At 32.3% G+C, this 25,426-nt stretch overlaps 1 protein-coding gene across 1 annotated transcript in view; it reads left to right on the top strand.

The window, feature by feature from the left end:
• Positions 1–2,031: 2,031 nt before the first annotated feature.
• The window catches only part of LOC130446502 (DNA-binding protein D-ETS-6-like), a 54,210-nt gene continuing 30,815 nt past the window's right edge, over positions 2,032–25,426 (top strand). Inside the window, exons 1-3 of the mRNA XM_056782802.1 lie at positions 2,032–2,607; positions 21,448–21,615; positions 22,367–22,483. Coding sequence (XP_056638780.1) covers positions 2,124–2,607; positions 21,448–21,615; positions 22,367–22,483 — 769 coding nt within the window. The 5' untranslated portion in view covers positions 2,032–2,123. The remainder of the gene's footprint in view (positions 2,608–21,447; positions 21,616–22,366; positions 22,484–25,426) is intronic.

The following is a 25,426-nucleotide window of genomic DNA, read 5'->3' as shown; positions in this document are numbered from 1 at the left end:
GCATCTAAATGTTTTTGATTTTAGGTCTCTTCTGTTTCAAAATTAGTTTTTTTACTAGTTTTTGGAAGATAAAATTGGACGTTTCGACTTTTCTTTAAGTCTTTATCAAAATATAACTAAATGTTCTTGATTTTAGATCTCTTCTGTTTTAAAATTTGTTTTTTTAATAATTTTTGAAAGATAAAATTTGATATTTCGACTTTTCTTCAAGTTTTTCTCAAAATATATCCGAATAGTTTTGACTTTAGGTCTCTTTTGTTTTAAAATTAGTTTCTTTTAATAATTTTTGGAAGATAAAATTGGACGTTTCGACTTTTCTTTAGGTCTTTGTCAAAATATATCCAAATGTTCTTGATTTTGGGTCTCTTCTGTTTTACAATTAGTTTTTTTAATAATTTTTGAAAGATAAAATTTGATGTTTCGACTTTTCTTCAATTCTTTATCAAAATATATCCGAATAGTTTTGACTTTAGGTATCTTTTGTGTTAAAATTAGTTTCTTTTAATTATATTTGGAAGATAAAATTTGATGTTTCGACTTTTCTTCAAGTCTTTCTCAAAATATATCCGAATAGTTTTGACTTTAGGTATCTTTTGTGTTAAAATTAGTTTCTTTTAATTATATTTGGAAGATAAAATTTGATGTTTCGACTTTTCTTCAAGTCTTTCTCAAAATATATCCGAATAGTTTTGACTTTAGGTCTCTTCTGTTTTAAAATTAGTTTCTTTTAATAATTTTTGGAAGATTAAATTGGACGTTTCGACTTTTCTTTAGGTCTTTGTCAAAATATATCTAAATGTTCTTGACTTTAGGTCTCTTTTGTATTAAAATTAGTTTCTTTTAATAATATTTGGAATGTAAAATTTGATGTTTCGACTTTTCTTCAAGTCTTTCTCAAAATATATCCGAATAGTTTTGTTTTTAGGTTTCTTCTGTTTAAAAATTAGTTTTTTAATAATTTTTTAAAGATAAAATTTGTCGTTTCGACTTTTCTTTAGGTCTTTTGTCAAAATATATCTAAATGTTTTTGATTTTAGGTCTCTTCTGTTTTACAATTAGTTTTTTTTAATAATTTTTGGAATGTAAAATTTGACGTTTCGACTTTTCTTTAGGTCTTTTGTCAAAATATATCTAAATGTTTTTGATTTTAGGTCTCTTTTGTTTTACAATTAGTTTTTTTTAATAATTTTTGGAATGTAAAATTTGACGTTTCGACTTTTCTTTAGGTCTTTGTCAAAATATATCTAAATGTTCTTGATTTTAGGTCTCTTCTGTTTTAAAATTAGTTTTTTTAATAATTTTTGAAAGATAAAATTTGATGTTTCGACTTTTCTTTAGGTCTTTGTCAAAATATATCTAAATGTTCTTGATTTTAGGTCTCTTCTGTTTTAAAATTAGTTTTTTTAATAATTTTTGAAAGATAAAATTTGATGTTTCGACTTTTCTTTAGGTCTTTGTCAAAATATATCTAAATGTTCTTGATTTTAGGTCTCTTCTGTGTTAAAATTAGTTTTTTAAATAATTTTTAGAGGATAAAATTTGTCGTTTCGACTTTTCTTTAAAAAAACTAATTTTAAAACAGAAGAGACCTAAAATCAAGAGCATATAGATGCATTAATATATCAAAAGGTCTAAGAATTGAGAAATTACAGAAAGTTACTATTATTTTGAGCTACGGAATTTGTCCCAAATTGTATAATCTTTCTATACATTCAGCAACAACTGATAAATTAATCGACTTACCTACACATCACCCTGTACCGGTACTTTTACCAACGGAACGGGACCATAGTTAAGATACAGCCGCTCATTGGGTTTTACCAACATTCAGACTTGAAAAAGCACACACAATCAACACAGAAAAATCTCCACGTAAATATCTTCCCGGAATTTGATTCATGAATCCGTCGGCTCTGGCCGCGAAAAATGGTGATTCAACAACGTTGCACAGTTCACGATGTGACAGCGAAGAATTTCTACGACCGTCCACGTCTGAACGGTCGATTTTCAAAAAATTAACCACCAGTGAACTTTTAAAGTATCTTTTAAGTGCGCGAATACCTCAAGACACATCTAATGCATCTAATGAGACTAAGAAGTGTGAGTCATCTCAGGAGACTGAGATGATTTTACAACATGGATGTATGACTAAACGCACTTTTTGTTCGAGTTCGGATGAATTTTGGTTAGGTAGTGATAATATCAGAGAGGATTTCAGTTTCAGTTCCGCTTTAATACCGTTCGATAAAAATGGAACAATGGACAGACAAAGTAGCGAAAATAGCGAAAATAACGAACAAAGTCACCTGTGCGATGAGGAAGTACAAAAATTCGAAAGACAAGATAGTGCAGATACGGTTCAAAGTTACGGTGGAGATAGTTCCTGCTCGTTGGACTTTATTTTACGTATTCAATCACCTTTTGACGCCGAAAAGGAAATCGACATTACGAATACGGAATTCAGTGAAAATGTTGAATGCGGTGAAATTAGTGCAGAATCGACGGAAATACCACAATCCTCGTCAACCACCGACAGAAAAGTGCTAAACGAAAATTCCGCAGAATGCTCAACAACAGGCCTTGATGAAACGGTTTTAGTTCCTTCAGGTAAGTCCATCCCTTACAAACTATGAAGATTCATATATTTTCAACAGATTTATAAAAAATAAAATAATTTTTGGCAAAACTAATGATTTATTACAATGTTTCTGATAAAAATTGCGTTTTTCATTAAAATAAATATTTGTTATTAAATGTTTTAATATAAATTCTAGAAATTTGTAAATAAATTTACAAAATACTTGGTTTGTTACAATCGTCAGAAAAACTTTATCTATTGATGCACAAATATTAAATTTTTTCCACCGGCAAAAATTTTTTTTCGCTACTAAAATAATTCCCAAAATAAACATTAAATATTACCATTGTATAAAGAATAGAATAGTTTTTGTACAATGATATTACGCTTTGAAGAACGTATTTTAAGCAGAGTTAATTATTAATTGATTATTTATAATAAAACAATTTCTTTTATTGGAATAACACTTGATAGTAAAGTTTGAACAATTAACTTTCAACATAAATTCCCGAAGATGTTGCTGCTGATCAGAAACGTCAGTTATTTCTTGAACAGCTGATTCCATAATTTCATCAGATATCTCAATTTGGGTGGCAGAAGATGGACAATTGAATATTTTACTAGACATCGCAATTTATTTATCCAAATATCTTCTATATATGCTTTTGCTACGAAGATAGATTTACAGCGACCGTGACGTTTTATGGATGCAATGTTACCCCTTTTTGTAGCTCTAATACATTTCTTTCCCAAACCATTTTGCAATCAAGCAGAGAATTGATTGTACCTCTACCTTATAAAGTAAATTTGTTTTGTTATCAGCTTCTTGAATTAATTTATTGATATAATTCCTTTATAAAACTTATATGAATATTTTTCTTATCATTCAATGTATTTTTCTACATTTAGTAAATATTTCATAATGTAGGAGGTTTTAATATTTTTGATTTTTCCACAAAAAAGAATACAAGGATATTTCCAGAAACTTTTTTTACAGTTTCTTGTCGCACTATTCACGAGGACTGTCATATATTTTCTCATATACTGACTTGGATTTGGCCGGTAACATATTAGATGCTTTTGCGTTCGCGTCCATAGATATTTGGTGGCGTAGCACTACCACTATCATAATCAACATCCATCTTTCGAAAACAACTACGAGCAAACACAGTCCAATAATCGAACACGCGGCATGGCAATAAACCGTTTCTATAGTGACGACTCAGAAAGACTACTGAATGCTGAAAAACATCACTCATTTTAGAAGAATTATTCATACATAATTGGAAACACACTGTCTTCTGGTATTTTCACGGCATCAGCTAATTCACACAATTTCAATTTACCATTAGATACAACCAATTTGTGACTTTTTTGATGTTTTCTGGAATAACCCCTCAATTGAACAACCAGAACGTTGCCAATATCGTTGTTTGTACGACCACGTTTAAATTTCAGCAAACCAATAAGAAATGATTCTTTTCAATGGAAAAAAGTCCGCATAACGGTTTTGAAGCCATCGCTGAGCTTGTACAGTATTTTTTTTCATTAAGAACCTATGATAATTTTGATGTTTCCTGGAGTAACCACCTCAAATGGACGACCAGATCGTTCAATATCATCGGTGTCTGTTATAAATTTACACATGAAATTGTTTGGAATTCATTGTTTATAAAAAAGTTGCTTCACTTAAATGGCTGTCACTTTTTTCTGACTAATCGAAATGTCATAAAATTTTACACATAGTCTTTTGGAAGTTGGTACTTCCTAAACGTCAAATGGATTCGACAATAGCAGCGCCATCTGTATGTAAGTCACTGTCAAAATTAATAATATGTCAATATCTTCTGCAATATTTTATTTTAATTTGACTTATCTTCCATGGCTCTAAATTCGTTAGCTTCTACTTTCCCTTGATGGCACTTGATCGATTTGTTCCTCCATAAGGAAATTTATTAACCTACATTTGTTTTCAAACTAACTCTTAGTTTACCTTCAGTCTCTAAAGACGATAACTTGGTTATCGAAACGCGCGTTAGACAGTGTAATTTTGTAGTGGTAATGTAAACAGTGTGCCCCATGATATGGTGCTGATCTAACCACTGTCATTCCACAATTCCAGTAATTTCATCAATTCCATAATTTGTTGATTTCTCTTTACGCAAGGAACACAAAGGATACAGCTCTTTCTTCATAGAACCGGGAAGGAACTGAATTTAGCCATTTCTGTAAATCTATTTTCAAGTAACAAGGGGTAACTTGCTTTATCCATTACTATTATATAGTTCTGAGAAAGAAGATCAAACATTTGTTCGAACAATTCTTTAAAGACATCAGCATTCATGTCTTCATGGTTGGTAGTGGTGCGTGTAGATCCAAAAGCTAATAAACTAACCTGAACAGCTGTTGTGTACTATTATCAGTCTGTGTCTCTTTCTTGATAGTGGAAGCTTGAAACTCGCCACATTTCTCTACTTTAATAACTCATTAAATCATAGATTTACAAACACCAAGTGTACTAGTAATTCCACTGCTTCATCAAAACTTTTACATAAATGTTTATCTGTAAATGATTAGAAACAATTACTGGCTTGTGGAAAACCTCCAGCAGAGCTTTACCTTGGAAGAAACATTAGATGCCAACTGGATGTACTTCGTCCAATCAATCACAATCCAAACGTCGATCATGGTTTCAACAGCCGCCAATTAAGCGTGGGAGATGGCGTGTTGTCGAGGTACTATGCCAACAACCGGAATCAATGGAAACTTGGTACCATTCTCAAGAAGCTTGGAAGACTTCACTACATCGTTCAGCTCGATATCAACAAGTGGAAATAAAGCACCACATTGGCCTGCTTCGCCGTTCAGAAATTCCAAAGAAGAAGATTCACTTTGCCCCTGAACCTGCCTGAACCTACCTCGACAGCTCATTCTCCTTCAAACCTACATGACTTTTAACCTATTCATGATCCAGATTCTGACCGTACTCAACGGGGGAGACCTTCAAGTTCCAGCTCGAGTCAGACTCCAACACCAGAGGTTCCAGTTGCAGGGGCAGCTCCAGAGTCTCTCACTATTGATATCAGGCGTTCCAATCGTCTTCGCAATGGGCCCACTTACTTGGAAGCCTATATAACGTCTTAATAAGCGTGGTGGTGCTTGCCATGGTGAAAGCAGTGTCATCGTGAAATTAGAACAGTAATAAGATGATATCGCGTCTGCGTAGTTTGCAGTGACTTTTTTATTACTTCACTTTTTTTCAAGTTATCTAATCTTGTGTCAGACATACACGAAGAAAACTACTGTCAATAAAATCAGTGTTAATTCAATTTCACTGTTGTATTCGTCTACACTTCAATAATTAAATATTGGTGCTTCTGCATTAATTGTTGAAAGACCGATTTTTCCGCGGTTACGTAGCATTTCCCAATTTAACTAGAATTTACAATAGATTCGACACTGTACTTAGTAAGTTGCAACTGAACTAAATTGCTAAGAATACACTTGGACCTTCTTACTAATTGGAACAACCTACAATCGTATTTTAGGTGAAATTTGTTGAGAAGAAATTTTTGGAATTAAAATAAAACACTAACTTTATTAGCAAATAGGTAAATTATAGAAAAAATTCTTATGATATGGCTATATGATCTTTAATGCACATGGCTTTTGACCACTCCAAACCTTTTTCTATTCTTCTGTAGTGCTTATGGTTATAGAAGACCAATAAACGTTCGAAAACTTGTATTAGCTCAGGTACATGTATGAAAACTATCGGATATATTAAGATTATTCTGTAGCAATATTTAATATGATTGAACTGAGTTTTGGATATGAAATTTGGTTTTGTTATTCTTTACGTAAAAATAGACTATATCTAAATACAAAAGAGGCTAGAAAAAGCAGTAACACGTGCTACCTTCTACCCTTCCCATCTTTGGAAGTGTCCAAATAATCAGGAACAATCAGTGTGGAGAAAATGATTTTACAATGATATTAGGCAGTTAAGCAATTTATAGGAATTCGTTGTCATATACAGTAGAGCCAAGAGGAGCAGGTAATTTGAAATTGATAAATATAGTTGGACTAAACACCTACGCTAGCGGTTATTCAGTATGATCATTACTGCAATATTAGGAAAGCTTAAACTTACCTGGAAATTGTATCGAATGGTTCAGGGCTATAGTGCTGAAATATTTTTAAATAATGAAAATGACGAAAATTGAAAATACATATTTGTTAATGCAATTTATGCAAAAGAGAGGTGGTTAATTATCTCTCTTACTATTTCCATATCTATGCGCCTTATTTCAGTATTTTATCATCATAGTGCTGATGCAGTTGTCGCGCTAGCCACTGCGGGACCACTCCCCCGGAAAATTTAGATCCTAAATTGGAATTGTGCATTTTAAGCCTCCAAACATCACTCAATAAGTCGTATGACTGACACACAGATATGGCGCTGCCAATCTCAAATCCATATGACGTTTATGAAGTACCAACTTTCAAATCTAAAAATTTCATGACGATTCGATTAGTCAATGACAGCCATTCAAATGAGCTACTTTTGTTATTTAAAAAAAATTTCGTGTGTTAATTTATCATAGCTACTTAATGAAAAAAAAAATCTGTACAAGTTCAGCAATGGCTTCAAAAGCGTTATGCGGACTCTGCTTCATTGAAACGAATAATTTCTTATTAGTTTGCTGAATTTAAACGTGGTCGTACAAACAACGATAATGGTCAACGTTTTGGTCGTCCAATTGAGGGGGTTACTTCAAAAAACATTAAAAAAGTGCACAAATTGGTTATGCATGAACATTTGACCATGTCAAGATTTTTTCAAAGTGTTTACTTTCGGAGCAATGTTCGGCCATGTTTACACGTAATAAATCAGATTTTTTGCGTCAATATTTGACAAAGAATGAAATATGGATCCATCTCTTCATTATGGAATCAAAACGATCATCATCTGAGTGGAATGCAGCCGGTGAACCACGTCCGAAGCGTTCAAAGGCACAAAAGTCATCTGGGAAGGTTATGGCTACAGTATTTTGGGACGCGCATGCAATATTGTGTACCGATTCACAAGTTGATGGCAACGATGGTTGAATTTCACGAATTATACTTCGAATTGCTTCCTCATCCATCGTATAGTCCTGATCTGGCGCCCAGTGACTACTGGCTATTCGCTGATCTCAAAAAAATGCTCGTCGGTAAGAAATTCAGCTCTAATGAAAAAGCAATTGCTAAAACTGAAACCTATTTTTTGGCAAAAGACAAATCCTTCTACAATCTCTTGAAAGAGACTGCATTGATGAATAAAATCGATTTTTGGCAAAAAAATTTTATTTCTTAGTTAGTCACACGACTTATTGAGTGATGTGTTAAAAAGTATTGTTTGTCAGTGTTTTATCTCTATATTTCCATATATGATTTTTCAGAGCGTAGCTGTAGCTGCGGGACCCTGAGAGGCGCCGGGCACTGTACTGACGCATACCACGCACATATCTGGCGCCGCCACTGCATTGATGATTTATAGTTGTTGCCGGCGCTGTTTTAAAATTAAGCTAGAATATTTTTTGAAAAATATGACGTCAGCTGTTTTACTGATATCCACAACGCTATTACCATTCATTTCTCATGATTATAGAGACTAATTTTCACATTATTGTTTTATTTGCATGTAGAATCTAATAAATAATAAAATTGACAACGACAAATGAGTTATTGTCACATAAATGAAAATATTTTTCGCATATAGTATAATATATATTAAACTACTTCAAGGTGACTTTTTACTATTCCAAAGTTTGCCGAGAACAACTAGAATTTAAATTTCATCGACTAATGATTTCTCCGAAAATCATATTTTTCTTTTAAGGTGCCAAACAAATTTTTGTAGTTCTATTAGTAAAATTAGCAATACCGAGGCGCCGCTTATTAAGGCGCCAGACAGGTTAGCGCCAATCAAATGATGAGATCAAATGAATTACCAACTATATTTACTTTTTTATATTCTGTTTATATCATTTCGTTTGTCAACTAAGTTATTTTCAGAATATCAAACTCTTATTTGCTTCCGCAACATCCTTTTTTGACATTTCAAATTATTATGGATTCATTCAAAACGTGTTTCCATCTTATTAATTTGTCTTTTTATTCGTTTTAAATGCAAGTAATAAAATGTTAAATCAAATCAAAGGCACTCAAATATTTATGTAAAAAAATTTGAATGTTTTAACTGTTGAGTAAGTGATAAGGATTAAAAATAATACCCAGTACTGAATAGATTGTTGAGTCCACCGCTACAACCACACAATAACATTGTCTGAAGCGCGTTTCGATAACCATGTTACCGTCTTCAGATACTGATGCATAGCTTCGGTATTGGTATTGTAAACAGTATATTCAGTATGAATATCCCCAATGGTTCCCGAACTTTCAACCCAAACAGTCTTTTATGGTGGATTATAATTTCTATCATCATACGTCGGAATCGTTAGATCTATAGTATTGTAATGTTTTTCTTATTTATTCTTTAAACGGTGGAGTGAATTTATACACACGGTGTTTTTTAATTACTGAATTTATTTATAGACTAACACTAAGTATACTAAATTAATTAGTTTGCACTAAAAACATTGAGACTTAATTATTCACCAAACTATGCCCAACAATGAAAACACAAAAATTTAGGGAAAAAATATATTTATTTTTCAAGGTTCTTAGCTCTTTTTAGCTCCATACAGTTTTTCCATCGATGTTCAATAAGTTCGATATCCTTTTTATATATGAATCGTCTTCTCAAGATAGTCATTAATTGCCGACATCACCTCTTCTTTGACCACTAAACCATTTTTTTCAAATCTTGGAACAGACATTAATCCGAGGGGGCTAAATCTGACGAATACGGTGCATGAGGTAGTAGTTCAAACCTTAATTAATTAGTTTTGGGCATTGCAATAACGATGTGTGAGCTAGTGCATTGTCTTGATGAAACAAAACTTTCTTCTTAGCCAAATGCGTCTGTTTTTGCTTGATTTCTTCGCTAAAACGTTGCAATAAGTTCGTATAATATTCGCTGGCGATAGTTGTTCTGACGTCTTGATTTTGCCTGAAGATGGAACGGTCTTTGCCTTCTTTGCAGCCGGTTCTCCCTTTTCAGTCTATCGCTTCGATTGTTGTTTGGTTTCGGGTGTGAAGTTATGGATCCATGTTTCATCTATAGTTATCAAACGGCGTAATAATTCGGCTTTATTTCTGTGAAACATTGACAAACACTCGTCGGAAACATCAAAACGACGCTGCTTTTGATCCAGTGTGAGCAAACGCGGCACCCATCTTTCGTACAGCTTTCTCGTATCCAATTTCTCATTAATTATGCGATGTAACGCAGTTTTTGAAATGTCTACTATGCCTGCTATGCGTACTTTCAGTTGACGATCATCCAGAGCCGCTTTGTAGGGTTTCTTGAACATTTCTGGAGTCGTTACTTCATTTGGTCGACCATTGCGATGCTGATCTTCGCAGGTCGAAAGGCCTCGTTTAAACTCTGCTACCCAAAATTTCGATGTTGATAAAAAGGAGCAGTCCCACCCAGAGTAGAATCAAGTTCAGCTCTTATATTGGTTGGGCTAATACCTTTCAAATAAAAGTTTTATATCACATAACGATGACTAATTTTTTCCAAAAAAAAAAATAACTAAAAACGTTCACTACTGATGGCTGCCAAACAAATAATAAACAACGTGGCATCTTCAAACTTAAAATATATGCTGTATAGTTTGTGTACTTTCTAATAAAGTGGAATTTTTCAGGCCAGGTACTTCTGGCATCATCCTCATATATAATAAAATTTTATTAAAATGGTTTTTTACATCATATAGGAGGTGGTGAAGGGCTCCATCGTGCATGAACCACATGTCTCTGCGAATGTTTAGAGGATTATCACATAACATGCGAAATCATTCTTAACAAATTCCAAGTATTGTTGACCATTAAGGTTATTATCAAAAAATTACAACACAAAATCGATTCTTTGTGTATATTGTACGGTGAGGATTTTTATCTGCCCATAAATGTAAATCATGGGAATTAATAAAACCGTTTTGTGTGAAAACAGCGTGATCAGTAAACAGTACTTTTCCAACAAATATATTATCAACTCGTTGTTTATCTAGAACATTCTGGATGTGAAAAAATATGGTCCTAGAGAATGCTAGTTGTCGTTTGTTATTGTTTAATTTTGTTTTAATACGTCCTGTAAGTATTTTCAATAAATAATAACAATTTATGATAATTTTCTTCAGAATGTCTCTTTATGGCAAACAGTTTTCTTGACATGCATAACAATCTAAAAATCCAAATATCTTCTAAACCATACATTTTGTCGAGTTAAGCAAAAAGTACCTTTATGCTTAAAAAATCGACTGAAAAATTCATTTTTGTTAGATTTAGATTGTACCATTGGGCGTAAGCCGCCACTGGTCTTCAGAAATCATATCTTCACATAGTTATTTTATGTTTAAAATTGAATCAATTTACAGATTTCTTTCCATGCAATATTTCTCAGAGAATTATTGAATATATAGTCATCAGAAATGAGATAATTTGATAGAGTGTGGTTAGGTTAGGTCAATATTTGCATCGCGTTTGCTAATAAGCTCGATCAATTTATACTGTGGAATCATTCTAACTTTTGTGAGTAATGAATTGTTCCAAATATATATGATTATTTCATAAAAATAGCATATATTCGACAAATGTAAACAAAGACTGCTAAGTTTGCACAAATTCGTTAGATAGTGATGTCGTCTTGATTGGATAAATCGTTTCTGAGAAATATTGCGTGGCAAGAAATCAGTATCTTGATTCAATTTTAAACAACAAAACTATGTGAAGATATGAGGTTTAAACGATACAATTGCCAATTTTTTTATATCACAGCAATTTTTTCACGTCATCTACTCACTCCTGAATTTCTTGCATCAAGTCCCGCATCACCCTGTATATGTTTACGTCAATTAAGTTTAAAATTATACGAATTCATTTGTCGGAAGTAAAAACCAATGCCTCCTAAAAATGATTCAAAAATAATACCATACTGTACAACTAAATAAAAAAAAATTATTATTCATCAAACAGGAAATGATTCAACTTGGTTATTGAAAGTAATAGAGATATTCTTAGAAGAAATTATTCACTAGTCTATCTTGATAAACTAGTACAACTTTTTCTTCTAAAAATACTGAGGGGATTCTGTTGAATTTGGTTCCAATTATAGAGTTATATTGATGAGTAATATCAATTTAAATATTCGGTTAAATATCTAAACGTAATCGTGATTTTGATAATGAATGAGTTAAATTGTCGAGAAAGGATTTCGGTAACTATATTCAATTCAAGGACACAACATAGTTATGTATTAGTAATCACTTTATTGAACAAAAATCTATATTTTTTATAATATGGTTTTAAATATAGTAGGCATTAAATTCTTGAAAATGATAGTAACACAGTCTCCCAGTGGCGTAGCAAAAAAGGTTTATTAATTTAAATTAACATTCTATTGAGTTAATACAGACACAAATAGTGTATTGCGTTTATTTACGCTATATTTTAGAATAGATTTTTGTTAAATATATTTTTAAAAGTAACGTGCCATATTGTGTGAAAGGTTTTTATGCAGTATTGTATTGTAATATCGCTTTAAGTATTATCCTATTAAAGATGATTAAAAGCAAACGGTCATTGGTCTTTCAGATCTCTTCTTTTTTAAAAACAAACATTTGTCTTAGGACACTCTCTTGTTCAAAAGCAAATCTAAGTCGTCTTTTTCGAAAGTAGACCGTTATTTGCTTTTGGGCACAGTCTTTTTTAGAAATAAACCGTCTTTTTTCAATTCAAACCAGCATTTGTTTTTAGAAGTTGTTTTTTTGGAAACTGTCTTTTTTAGACACAAACTGTCATTTGTCTTAGGGGACTTTTGTTATCAAAAGTAAAAAGTCATTTGTCTTGGAAACAGCCTTTTTTATTAATAAACCATCAGTTGTCTTAAGAAACTATCTTTTTTCAAAACAAACCAACATTTGTTTTTAGAAACTAATTCTTCTTTCGAAGGAATATCGTAATTTTTCTTAGGAAACGGTTTTTTCCAGAAACAAACCGTCATTCGTCTTAGAAATTGTCTTGTTCGAAACCAAGCCATCATTGGTTTGTAGAAACTGTTCTACAGAAACAAAACGTCATTTCTCTTTGATACTGTATTTTTTCAAAGCAAACCAACATTTGTTTTTAGAAGTTGTTTTTTTTTCGAAAGAAAATCCTCATTTGTCTTAGGAAACTGTCTTTTTCGGACACAAACTGTCATTTGTCTTAGGGGACTTTTGTTATCAAAAGTAAAAAGTCATTTGTCTTGGAAACAGCCTTTTTTATTAATAAACCATCAGTTGTCTTAAGAAACTATCTTTTTTCAAAACAAACCAACATTTGTTTTTAGAAATTAATTCTTCTTTCGAAGGAATATCGTAATTTTTCTTAGGAGACGGTTTTTTCCAGAAACAAACCGTCATTCGTCTTAGAAATTGTCTTGTTCGAAACCAAGCCATCATTGGTTTGTAGAAACTGTTCTACAGAAACAAAACGTCATTTCTCTTTGATACTGTATTTTTTCAAAGCAAACCAACATTTGTTTTTAGAAGTTGTTTTTTTTTCGAAAGAAAATCCTCATTTGTCTTAGGAAACTGTCTTTTTCAGACACAAACTGTCATTTGTCTTTTTTTTTCGAAAGAAAATCCTCATTTTTCTTAGGAAACTGTCTTTTTCAGACACAAACTGTCATTTGTCTTAGGGGACTTTTGTTTTCAAAAGTAAATAGTCATTTGTCTTGGAAACAGCCTTTTTTATTAATAAACCATCAGTTGTCTTAAGAAACTATCTTTTTTCAAAACAAACCAACATTTGTTTTTAGAAATTAATTCTTCTTTCGAAGGAATATCGTAATTTTTCTTAGGAAACGGTTTTTTCCAGAAACAAACCGTCATTCGTCTTAGAAATTGTCTTGTTCGAAACCAAGCCATCATTGGTTTGTAGAAACTGTTCTACAGAAACAAAACGTCATTTCTCTTTGATACTGTATTTTTTCAAAGCAAACCAACATTTGTTTTTAGAAGTTGTTTTTTTTTCGAAAGAAAATCCTCATTTGTCTTAGGAAACTGTCTTTTTCAGACACAAACTGTCATTTGTCTTTTTTTTTCGAAAGAAAATCCTCATTTTTCTTAGGAAACTGTCTTTTTCAGACACAAACTGTCATTTGTCTTAGGGGACTTTTGTTTTCAAAAGTAAATAGTCATTTGTCTTGGAAACAGCCTTTTTTATTAATAAACCATCAGTTGTCTTAAGAAACTATCTTTTTTCAAAACAAACCAACATTTGTTTTTAGAAACTAATTATTCTTTCGAAGGAATATCGTAATTTTTCTTAGGAAACGGTTTTTTCCAGAAACAAACCGTCATTCGTCTTAGAAATTGTCTTGTTCGAAACCAAGCCATCATTGGTTTGTAGAAACTGTTCTACAGAAACAAAACGTCATTTCTCTTTGATACTGTATTTTTTCAAAGCAAACCAACATTTGTTTTTAGAAGTTGTTTTTTTTTCGAAAGAAAATCCTCATTTGTCTTAGGAAACTGTCTTTTTCAGACACAAACTGTCATTTGTCTTTTTTTTTTCGAAAGAAAATCCTCATTTTTCTTAGGAAACTGTCTTTCTCAGACACAAACTGTCATTTGTCTTAGGGGACTTTTGTTTTCAAAAGTAAATAGTCATTTGTCTTGGAAACAGCCTTTTTTATTAATAAACCATCAGTTGTCTTAAGAAACTATCTTTTTTCAAAACAAACCAACATTTGTTTTTAGAAACTAATTCTTCTTTCGAAGGAATATCGTAATTTTTCTTAGAAAACGGTTTTTTCCAGAAACAAACCGTCATTTGTCTTAGAAATTGTCTTGTTCGAAACCAAGCCATCATTGGTTTGTAGAAACTGTTCTACAGAAACAAAACGTCATTTCTCTTTGATACTGTATTTTTTCAAAGCAAACCAACATTTGTTTTTAGAAGTTGTTTTTTTTTCGAAAGAAAATCCTCATTTGTCTTAGGAAACTGTCTTTTTCGGACACAAACTGTCATTTGTCTTAGGGGACTTTTGTTATCAAAAGTAAAAAGTCATTTGTCTTGGAAACAGCCTTTTTTATTAATAAACCATCAGTTGTCTTAAGAAACTATCTTTTTTCAAAACAAACCAACATTTGTTTTTAGAAATTAATTCTTCTTTCGAAGGAATATCGTAATTTTTCTTAGGAGACGGTTTTTTCCAGAAACAAACCGTCATTCGTCTTAGAAATTGTCTTGTTCGAAACCAAGCCATCATTGGTTTGTAGAAACTGTTCTACAGAAACAAAACGTCATTTCTCTTTGATACTGTATTTTTTCAAAGCAAACCAACATTTGTTTTTAGAAGTTGTTTTTTTTTCGAAAGAAAATCCTCATTTGTCTTAGGAAACTGTCTTTTTCAGACACAAACTGTCATTTGTCTTTTTTTTTCGAAAGAAAATCCTCATTTTTCTTAGGAAACTGTCTTTTTCAGACACAAACTGTCATTTGTCTTAGGGGACTTTTGTTTTCAAAAGTAAATAGTCATTTGTCTTGGAAACAGCCTTTTTTATTAATAAACCATCAGTTGTCTTAAGAAACTATCTTTTTTCAAAACAAACCAACATTTGTTTTTAGAAATTAATTCTTCTTTCGAAGGAATATCGTAATTTTTCTTAGGAAACGGTTTTTTCCAGAAACAAACCGTCATTCGTCTTAGAAATTGTCTTGTTCGAAACCAAGCCATCATTGGTTTGTAGAAACTGTTCTACAGAAACAAAACGTCATTTCTCTTTGATACTGTATTTTTTCAAAGCAAACCAACATTTGTTTTTAGAAGTTGTTTTTTTTTCGAAAGAAAATCCTCATTTGTCTTAGGAAACTGTCTTTTTCAGACACAAACTGTCATTTGTCTTTTTTTTTCGAAAGAAAATCCTCATTTTTCTTAGGAAACTGTCTTTTTCAGACACAAACTGTCATTTGTCTTAGGGGACTTTTGTTTTCAAAAGTAAATAGTCATTTGTCTTGGAAACAGCCTTTTTTATTAATAAACCATCAGTTGTCTTAAGAAACTATCTTTTTTCAAAACAAACCAACATTTGTTTTTAGAAATTAATTCTTCTTTCGAAGGAATATCGTAATTTTTCTTAGGAAACGGTTTTTTCCAGAAACAAACCGTCATTCGTCTTAGAAATTGTCTTGTTCGAAACCAAGCCATCATTGGTTTGTAGAAACTGTTCTACAGAAACAAAACGTCATTTCTCTTTGATACTGTATTTTTTCAAAGCAAACCAACATTTGTTTTTAGAAGTTGTTTTTTTTTCGAAAGAAAATCCTCATTTGTCTTAGGAAACTGTCTTTTTCAGACACAAACTGTCATTTGTCTTTTTTTTTCGAAAGAAAATCCTCATTTTTCTTAGGAAACTGTCTTTTTCAGACACAAACTGTCATTTGTCTTAGGGGACTTTTGTTTTCAAAAGTAAATAGTCATTTGTCTTGGAAACAGCCTTTTTTATTAATAAACCATCAGTTGTCTTAAGAAACTATCTTTTTTCAAAACAAACCAACATTTGTTTTTAGAAACTAATTCTTCTTTCGAAGGAATATCGTAATTTTTCTTAGAAAACGGTTTTTTCCAAAAACAAACCGTCATTTGTCTTAGAAATTGTCTTGTTCGAAACCAAGCCATCATTGGTTTGTAGAAACTGTTCTACAGAAACAAAACGTCATTTCTCTTTGAATACTGACTTTTGTTTCCAAAAGCAAATCGTCATTTGTCTTTCTTAGAAATAAACCGTCATTTTTGTTTGAAACTGTCTTTTTCGAAACCAAACCATCATGTGTGTGTGTGTAGAAACTGTTTTTTTTAGAAACGAACCGTCATTTCTCTTGGAAATTGTTTATTTCGATTTCAAGACATCATTGTAGAATCTTTGCCTTTTTCAGAAACAGTCATTTGTCGTTGGAAACTGTCTTTCAAAAGCAAACCTTCATTTGTTTTGGAAATTATCTTTTTGGTAACCAAGCCATCATTTGTTTGAAGAATCTGTTTTTTTTTCAAAAGCAAAAGTTTTTCTTGTGTAATCTACCAAATAGTACTAATCAAGATTAACAAAAATTTAGTAACTTTCTTATTTAAATATACATCGAATATTGTTTGAAGAACGAAATAAAAATCTATAATAGTTTCCAATACCTCAATATTATTATCATTCAAAACATTTTAATTTTCTTATTTCCATTTGCCTTAATACTTGAGTCAAGACTACTTAAGGAAGTCTCTTAAAATAAGCGATTAGTTAGGGTGGGGCAACAACTGACCATCTTATGTCTTTGGGAGTTGTCTGTTTCTAAAATAATCCGACATGTGTCTTTAGAAACTACCGTTTTTTTTCTAAAAAACATCATTTATTTTTATAAACACATAATTAAAATGAACACTCGTCTTTTTAAACGGTATTTTTATTTCATAAAAACAAATTGTTATTTGTGTCTTTTTTAAAATCAAACCGACAATTTCTTACTGGTTTCAGAAGACACACTAACTTTGGAAATTTGTTTTTTACATTTCCCTTTGAAAACTAACAACCTAATATCAAAGTACAATTCCGAATTGTTAACCTCAATGTCTATATTTCAATATCTGTTATGGCTTCAAGAAGATTACGAACAGGAACATCTCATTCTTTCACAAAGTTCACCATATTATAATTGTAAGATCTCATTTGATATGTGACTATAATTTATTATTGTAAATGATTATGTTGAATAAAAGGAAAACCGGAATTTAAAAACTGATTCAATGAATCGTCGTAACTCCAATACGCCCAATTAAGGTAAATTTTTTGAAAATATGCGGATGCGTGTATGTATGAGTCACGCTATTGGTATGCGCAAACTTGTTATAGAATGCGGTCCATTCACAGTTTAATTTCTTCATTCCCATACGGTCAACCACTCATAGAAGCAGATTAAATCTTTCTCAGATCTCTCTACCTTGCGGGGAGATAGTTACATTGAAAATGTCGATTATGGTTCTAACTTCCTCTCGTCATTATACTTCGTAGTTGAAGTACGAGAAGTCTTTATTTCAGGACTTCCGTCTGATATTATTAAAAAGAACAAGATCATTTTCATATGTCCTCATATTTTTCCTCGATATCTATCTAGTAAATCAATGCTTTCCCTAATTATACTTGTCAAATCGCCTTGAACACTTGAGTGACCGAGTGTTTCGGTACATAAATTAATTTAAATTTTATATTTGTAGTATTCGACTGTTGAATTAGAATTATGACATACCTTTTGGATACTAAAAATTAAAACACAACGACTCTTGCGAATATAAAACTGAGAATTTACGTGTACAAAGTTTTCTTCTTCTTACGTGTATTAGGAGTAGTCGCTTGTTTTATCTTCGACATCCTTGCCTCCTATCCTTGCTTCAAGCTTGACGCTCCACCTTTTTCTGGGTCCTTAGGCCCAATGGGGATTTATCGCGCACTATCTTGACCAGTCTGTTGTTATCCATACGACTTATGTGCTCATTACATTCTTTCTTTCTTGATAGAACCCATTCGTTGACGTCATCTATTTTGCACAATCTTCTGATGTTCTCATTTCTTTCCCTGTCCAGTAGGGTTTTTCCGGCTATCCTGCGTAGCACTTTCATCACTGCTGTATCCATCATTCTTTTGGTTTTCGCCGTTTCTGGTCGTATCTCTGCGGGTCTTATGGCCTTGTATATTCTCGATTTGGCTTCTATACCGATATGTTTATTTCGCCATATGGTTTCGTTCAAATATGCTGCTATTCTTAAGGCTTTAGTTGTTTGCTCTCTTACTTCGTTCTCTACGTCTCCAAATCCTGAATTCTCGATTCCTAGGTATTTGAATTTCATTATTTGGCGAATTATCTGGTCGCCTACGACTAGATTACATCTTATCGGAGTTTTGGATGTGTAAAAGCCTTTGAAAACATTTTTTGCTACTAGAACAGCATCCTCAGCGTAACATAATATTGTAATATTTCGGCCTCCATCTGGTAGCCCCTTAGCTTTCTTACTTTCTTGATTATTTCGTCCATATTGATATTGAAAAGCAAGTGGCTTAAGGAGTCTCCCTGCCGAATCCCTTTGTGTACTTCTATTTGCTCCGTTAGCACTCCATTCACTTAGTCACTTAGTCATAAGGGATTTTTAGATTTGTAGATCTATAAAGCACATAAATGCTGGCCTATTGAACTCAATCGATTTTTCTGTGATCTACCGGATGACCAAGATCGCATCTGTGCACGACCTTCCCGTGATTGAAGATTTGATAATAACAAAAATTACCAAACTGACGAAGTTGAATTTATGGATTATAGGGTACTCAAAGAGAGTGTAGTGGTAGATCACTCGGTTTACCTTCAGTCTCTGAAGACGATAATATCGTTACTGGTATGATCATTATGATTATCACCAATGATTCCAGAAATTCCAAATTAGATGTGTTCCTTTAACAAATGTTCGTTCAAATCATTTATCTTGTCCTTTAATTCAAAACTTCGTCAAGAAGGAACTGTAAATACAGTAAAGATTGGTTTTGTTATGTTTGAGGTGTATAACAAAAAACAAATATTATTTAATTTTGTAACTTGTAAGCCTGTAAAAAAAATCGATACGTGCTCTGGAAGTAACGTAGATGATTATAATAACGTTTATTCGTTTGTAGTCCTGAAAATTCACTAATTTTCCATGAAAATACATTCAGCATCGTTTGTAGATTATAAAAACACTAAATTTTTGGATTGCAGAGCCTAAATCTTTAGAGAAATTTTTATTGAAAAAAATTTATGATGGAATAAACTACTAGCAACGAAGATGATTGTAATAACCTTTAATCGTTTGTATATATGTTTAAAAATCGTCTTGACTTTAGGTCCCTTCATATTTTTGCGATATAAAAACTATGGAAAAATTAATTTTTCTTCTTAATACAGATTTATATTTTGATTTTCTTTTCATATTGATATTCATGATGTAGGTGATCTATTGATTAATATAAATACGCAAATTCTCAGGGTCAATATCATATTTTGGATAAAGATTAAAAGTATTTGAAACGTCAAATTTTATCTATCTTTCAAAAATTATAGAAAAACTAATTTCAAAACGAGAATAAATATGAACTATTAAAACATACAGTATGTGAAAAAATCGGTTATTTCCATTTTTTTAGCGAAAATCAGGATCTAATGATATCGCGAAGTTGTTTCTACGAGGATGTTCCCAGAAGTGTCGAAAATTCTGGACAAAAATATATTTATTTTTCAACATAATCTCTTTTTATCTCCATACACTTTTCCCAGCAATGTTCAATAAGTTCGATACCCTTTTTATAATAAGAATTGTCAAGCTAGAAAATCTTTGACCACCAAGCCATTTTTTCAAATCTCAGAGCAGAAAATAATCCGTGGGGTACTGGAGGTAGCAATTCAAACTTTAATTCATTAATTTTACCCATTGCAATAAGGGATATGTGAGCTGGTGCATTGTCTTGATGAAACAAAACTTTTTAGACAAATTCGCCTGTTTTTGCTTGATTTCTTCACTTAAACGTTGCAATAAGCCGTTAATGGTTTTCCATTTTCCAAAATAGTCAATGAAAATGATCCCATGCGCATCCTAAAAATTCGACGTCATGATCTTGCCTGCAGATGGAACGGTCTATGCCGGTTCTCTTTTCAGTTAATTGTTTTGATTCTTCTTTTGTTTCGGGTGTGAAATGATAGACCCACGTTCCATCCATAGTTATAAAACGGCATAAATTCTGTGAAATATTCGATGAAAACATCTGTTTTAGTTCCATCGTGGCATCCATATTGCCTACAGCTTTCTCAGATCCAAATTTTCTGTTATTATGCGATGCACCGCACTTTTTAAAATGCCTACTATGTCTAATAGCCCACGCACTTTCAGTCGGTGATCATCCAGAACCGCGTTATGAATTTTCTTCAACATTTATGAAGTCATCACCTCATTTTGTCGGCCATTGTGACGTTGGTCTTCGCAGGTCGTAAGGCCTCATTTACTACCCAATAATTTGATGTTGATAAAGAAGGAGCAATCTCATCCAGAGTGGAATCAAGTTCAGTTTTTATATTGGTTGGGCTAGGGCCTTTGGAATAAAAGTTTTGTATCACATAACGATGACCAATTTTTTCCAAACAAAAAAAAACGTTCACTTCTGATGGCTGCCAAACAAATACTAAACAACGTGGCGTCTTCAAACTTAAAATATATCCTGTGTACTTCCTAATAAAGTGGTATCTACCGCCATCTCTAAGTCAGACCAGGTACTTCTGGAACCATCCTCGTATACGATGGTGGACAGTTGTAAAAAAGTTTAAAATACGTCTTATTATACAATAAACATAAATTTGCATCAATTCCAATTGCCCATTCAATAAAACTCAAATAATAATACGAAAATGTTAAATTAGTTTTAAAAAAATCATCGATCTGAGAGGATTTGAAAAAAGTTAATTTTTAAACTGATTAAAACACTATAAACAGATCTGTTATTTTATTTATAATGAAAAATAAGAATAAAATTCATAAGAAACGAGAGCTGATCTTGAAAAATCATTGATAATTTCATAAATTATGATCATTAATTTATTCCAAAATCAATCTAATTACAATTTATAACATTATTATTTTGTATATTTCTGGGTAGATCCATTGGAATGGACCACCACCCACATAAAAGCATGGTTAGAATGGTGTACTAGGAAATTCTCGTTACATCCGAAACCGGACCCAAATAAATTTCCCGGAACTGGTCCCGAAATATGTGAATTAAATAGAATCGAATTTGAAGAGAGGGCCGATAGCTCTAGATCAGGTAAGATATTCTTGACATATAAGGAGATTTATTGAGGACGTGAATTCTGTTATTAATAATTTTCTACTAGAACCAGATTTATCGAAACAACAAGTGACTGTTTGATACATTCAAACTAACTATCTAACAACCATTTTATGATATAGTGGAAGATATAACCTAAAATCTCACGTTGGTCCAGAACTAAAAAAATTTAGTACCTATATTTTTATAATGCTTTACTTATCCGATTCCATTCACTTTATTTTCATCCTCATTTCCTTTGGCTCGCGTCCAAAATACCAAAATTAGAACGATAGGGAGAGTGGCGAAGAAAGGCGAAAGGACACGAGCGCACTGTCCACACTCTCGCACTCGCGTTCCCTCAAGTAGTCCCGTGAAGAGTGTAGCCTAAGTTTAATAACAATCTGATTCGGTTGTTTTCATGCAGACCTGGATTAACATCAATTTTAAAAATAACTTTAATTTTCTACTGAGAATATTTGGAACAAAATTGTATGAAAATCAAACACCTTTTCATGTTCTAGGGTCAATTTTTTCTACTAGTAACTTCTTTAGTTGAGATTATTAAATTTCGCCTATCAATTATAGTTATTTGTTCAAGTTACTGTTATAACAATGATTTTTAGTAATTATTTTCTCGTTTTAATACACTTATGCACATAAACGGTAACCATCTCAGTGTTTTATAAACACGATTTCCAGTGATTCACCTCGTAGATTTTATTATTTATTAGCTAATTTTTTACAGGAAAAATTCTTGCCAAATACATAGCATACCTTCGACACAGTGTAACGGGAAGAGCGAGCAGTCCGTTGAATGTAGAATGTAAAGAATTTGAGGATGATACAGACGACGATGAACAAGGTAGACTTCAAAAAATATCCTAACGATCTATAGAGAGTATGATTTTCTTAATATATTTGGTTGGTTAATTTGAAACCTACAAAACTTAGGCCCGGTTTCTTCACGTTCTAATAAAGTGTCAAATAATTATTAGCCACATTACTTTAGTAGGAGCTTTTAAATAAATAAATGTTTACCGTTTCTTCACCCTTAAATCCGAACTGTTGGTAACATTATGAAAGATGCCTATATAGCAATCGTTCATGTATTGAATAAGGAAAGAAATAAGCGGAAAAACGTTCTTCTATTGACGGTTTCCTATGATTTGTGTTTATGATAACGATCTGTGCGTATATTTTTATACGACGCCATCTGAAAGTTGTTCGTTCTATATTCATTTACATACCGAGTTGCGTTTTGAGTGTTCCATGTAGTGAAAGTGACAGTTCCGTACTGCAAAACACTTTCGGGACGCTCTGGAGTAGACAACTTTAACGTCTCTAAATGTGACTCTAGCCATTTCAATGTTGACAGTTGACATTTTCACTTCGATCGTTTTGCATAACCTTAAAGCTTATATAGATGACTCAATAACAAACAAGATGGAAATTGCTAACAGAATAGTTTATTCCACCACAAATACGAATCAATCAACAAATTCTATCGAAGACACAAACACATCTACAAATTATATCGAAATCATAAACACACCTACGGATATTCCATCAACATCTAGTCGAGATATACATATTCCATCTGCATCCAATCCTCCAATGAATATTAATAATTGTCATGGAGGTACAATCAACATTACTTTTTGCAAATAATTAATAAATTAACATTGCAAATATCATTAAGCACATCATATTGTTCCATAAATAAAATGTTTCTAATTCTCTGTTATTTATTTTCTTTCCTCAGTGTAATTGAAAAAGTTTTGGATCTTATTCGTCGTCTAAAAAATGTTGTGTACGCTGCAGCTGAAATACTACTTCGCTGGTCTCGCAATTTTCAGATTCGTCCAATAAAGTAGCACTTTCAGTTCTTGGAATACAAATAACTTATGACGAACGCAATAAGCTTGTTCTGAAATTTTCTGTGTTACCTCAATCAATTCATCATCAAACAAATCATCTAAATCTTAAAAACCATCCATATTTAATTATTTGTATGACGAATATTTCCAAAAATGAACTAATCAAATTTAGGTATAATAAACAAACAAACCACTTTTGATGTATATTAAAGGTTAAGTTTCTTCTAATCTTTAATTGACACTTGTAATTGCCGAATAACTTATTTGGCAAATAACTCGATTTACTCGGAGGTTTTCTTTATTAGAAGGTGAAGACACCGAATTTTTGGTTATTCGGTAAATAATAGTTAGTAGGGACTTTATTAGTTTAACAACACTTCGTACTAAATTCCGAAAGAAAGAATTTGTTAATTTGGCCCACTTATTCCATTAACAGAAGAAATAGCGGATTTAAATTTATAAATTCCAATATATTTTGATATTAAAGGAACAGTAATTGTTACAAAATAACTGAAATATCGATAATAAATAGACTCGTGAGCAAAAATTCGACTCAGATGACACCTCTGCAATCACCCAAGTCACTGGCAAAAAAACTGAACATGACTAATTCACAATAGAGCTAATTAGGGGTAACTGACCTTTATAAAAGGTTATCTACCTGATCCACCACAACCAGTTAGCCATCAAACGTCAACCTATACACATCTCCGTTAACAACAAACAAGAATTTTACCCTGCAAATGAACTAAACAAGTGATAAAGTTGCTCAAGCAGCCACCTTATTGCCACAAGGCCAAAATCAGCGAGAAGTATCCAGTGCGATAAACAAGTCTACTGTTTCCAGAGTTTACCGTTGTTACCAAGAGATTGGTAACTTAATCGTAGACGCGGTTTCGGAAGAAAAAGTTGCACAACCGAGAGTGATGACCGATTCCTCACTGGTGTTCAAGTGCAACAAGTGCACAGAAACGTGAGAAGGGACTGTGAGTGGCTTGACGGTCAAAATAAGATTTAGGGCAGCTAGCCTTGAGTCAAAAGGCTAAGCACTGGGTCCAAATGAACCCCAGCCCAGAGCAGTTGGATTACGATTTGCTAGAGAATGTGTTAGTTGAACTGACGAACTCCGTTATCTTCTGAGGCGAGAGCAGACTATGCTTACATGATAGCGATAGAATAGGACTAGTCTACAGAAGTCCTGGAGAAAGATTCGTGCAGTTTGCTACTAGTTTTAATTCCCCATATGATTTTTAATTAGCAGTTCTCTTCAAAAAACTCGTGCTTAAATTTGATAGAGGTTAGATTATCAGTTTGTGAGTCAAAGCATTTGTTAGTTAGGAGGCTGTAGTTTAGGGCGGCAGATTTCAAAGACCGACAAATTTTATACAAAAAATTTTTATTTCCACAAAATTAAAAACAAATATTGCTAACTAGGAGAGTGAGGAGAAAAAAATATTAAAATATTGGGTAACCTACTCCAAGATTTTTATGCTGCACATTCAGAGGGTGAAATAAGTTTTAACATAATTTTAGTTCACTGTTTCATGTTTTCATATTCTTAATATATAAAAATTCAGTGTCCGTGTGTATGTTCCTAATCAACTCAAAAATGAGTTCTGATATTCATGAAAGCTGGCATATATATGTAATGAATTGAATGAATGGTCTCAATAATTAATAATAAACTGATCATCAACGTTGATTGTTGTTATTAATCGTAGTTTCCATAAGTCTGGAACAAATGGAGCCTTAAGCGAATTTCTTCACAGAGGACTGTAAAATTTTGGTATTTACACCTCATAGATGGCGCCACACTTTAATGTAATATATTTTCTTAGACTACACAATACATACATCCTTTTTAAATCACTCGGCCACTCGGCAACGCGTGGCCGGGTCTGCTAGTACATCAATAAAAAGTCATTTTA

This window comes from Diorhabda sublineata, chromosome 7 (assembly GCF_026230105.1).
Source record: "Diorhabda sublineata isolate icDioSubl1.1 chromosome 7, icDioSubl1.1, whole genome shotgun sequence".
NCBI lineage: Eukaryota > Metazoa > Arthropoda > Insecta > Coleoptera > Chrysomelidae > Diorhabda > Diorhabda sublineata.
Note: the sequence above shows the minus strand (reverse complement) of the source record. Positions and strands in the feature narration are given on the sequence as shown.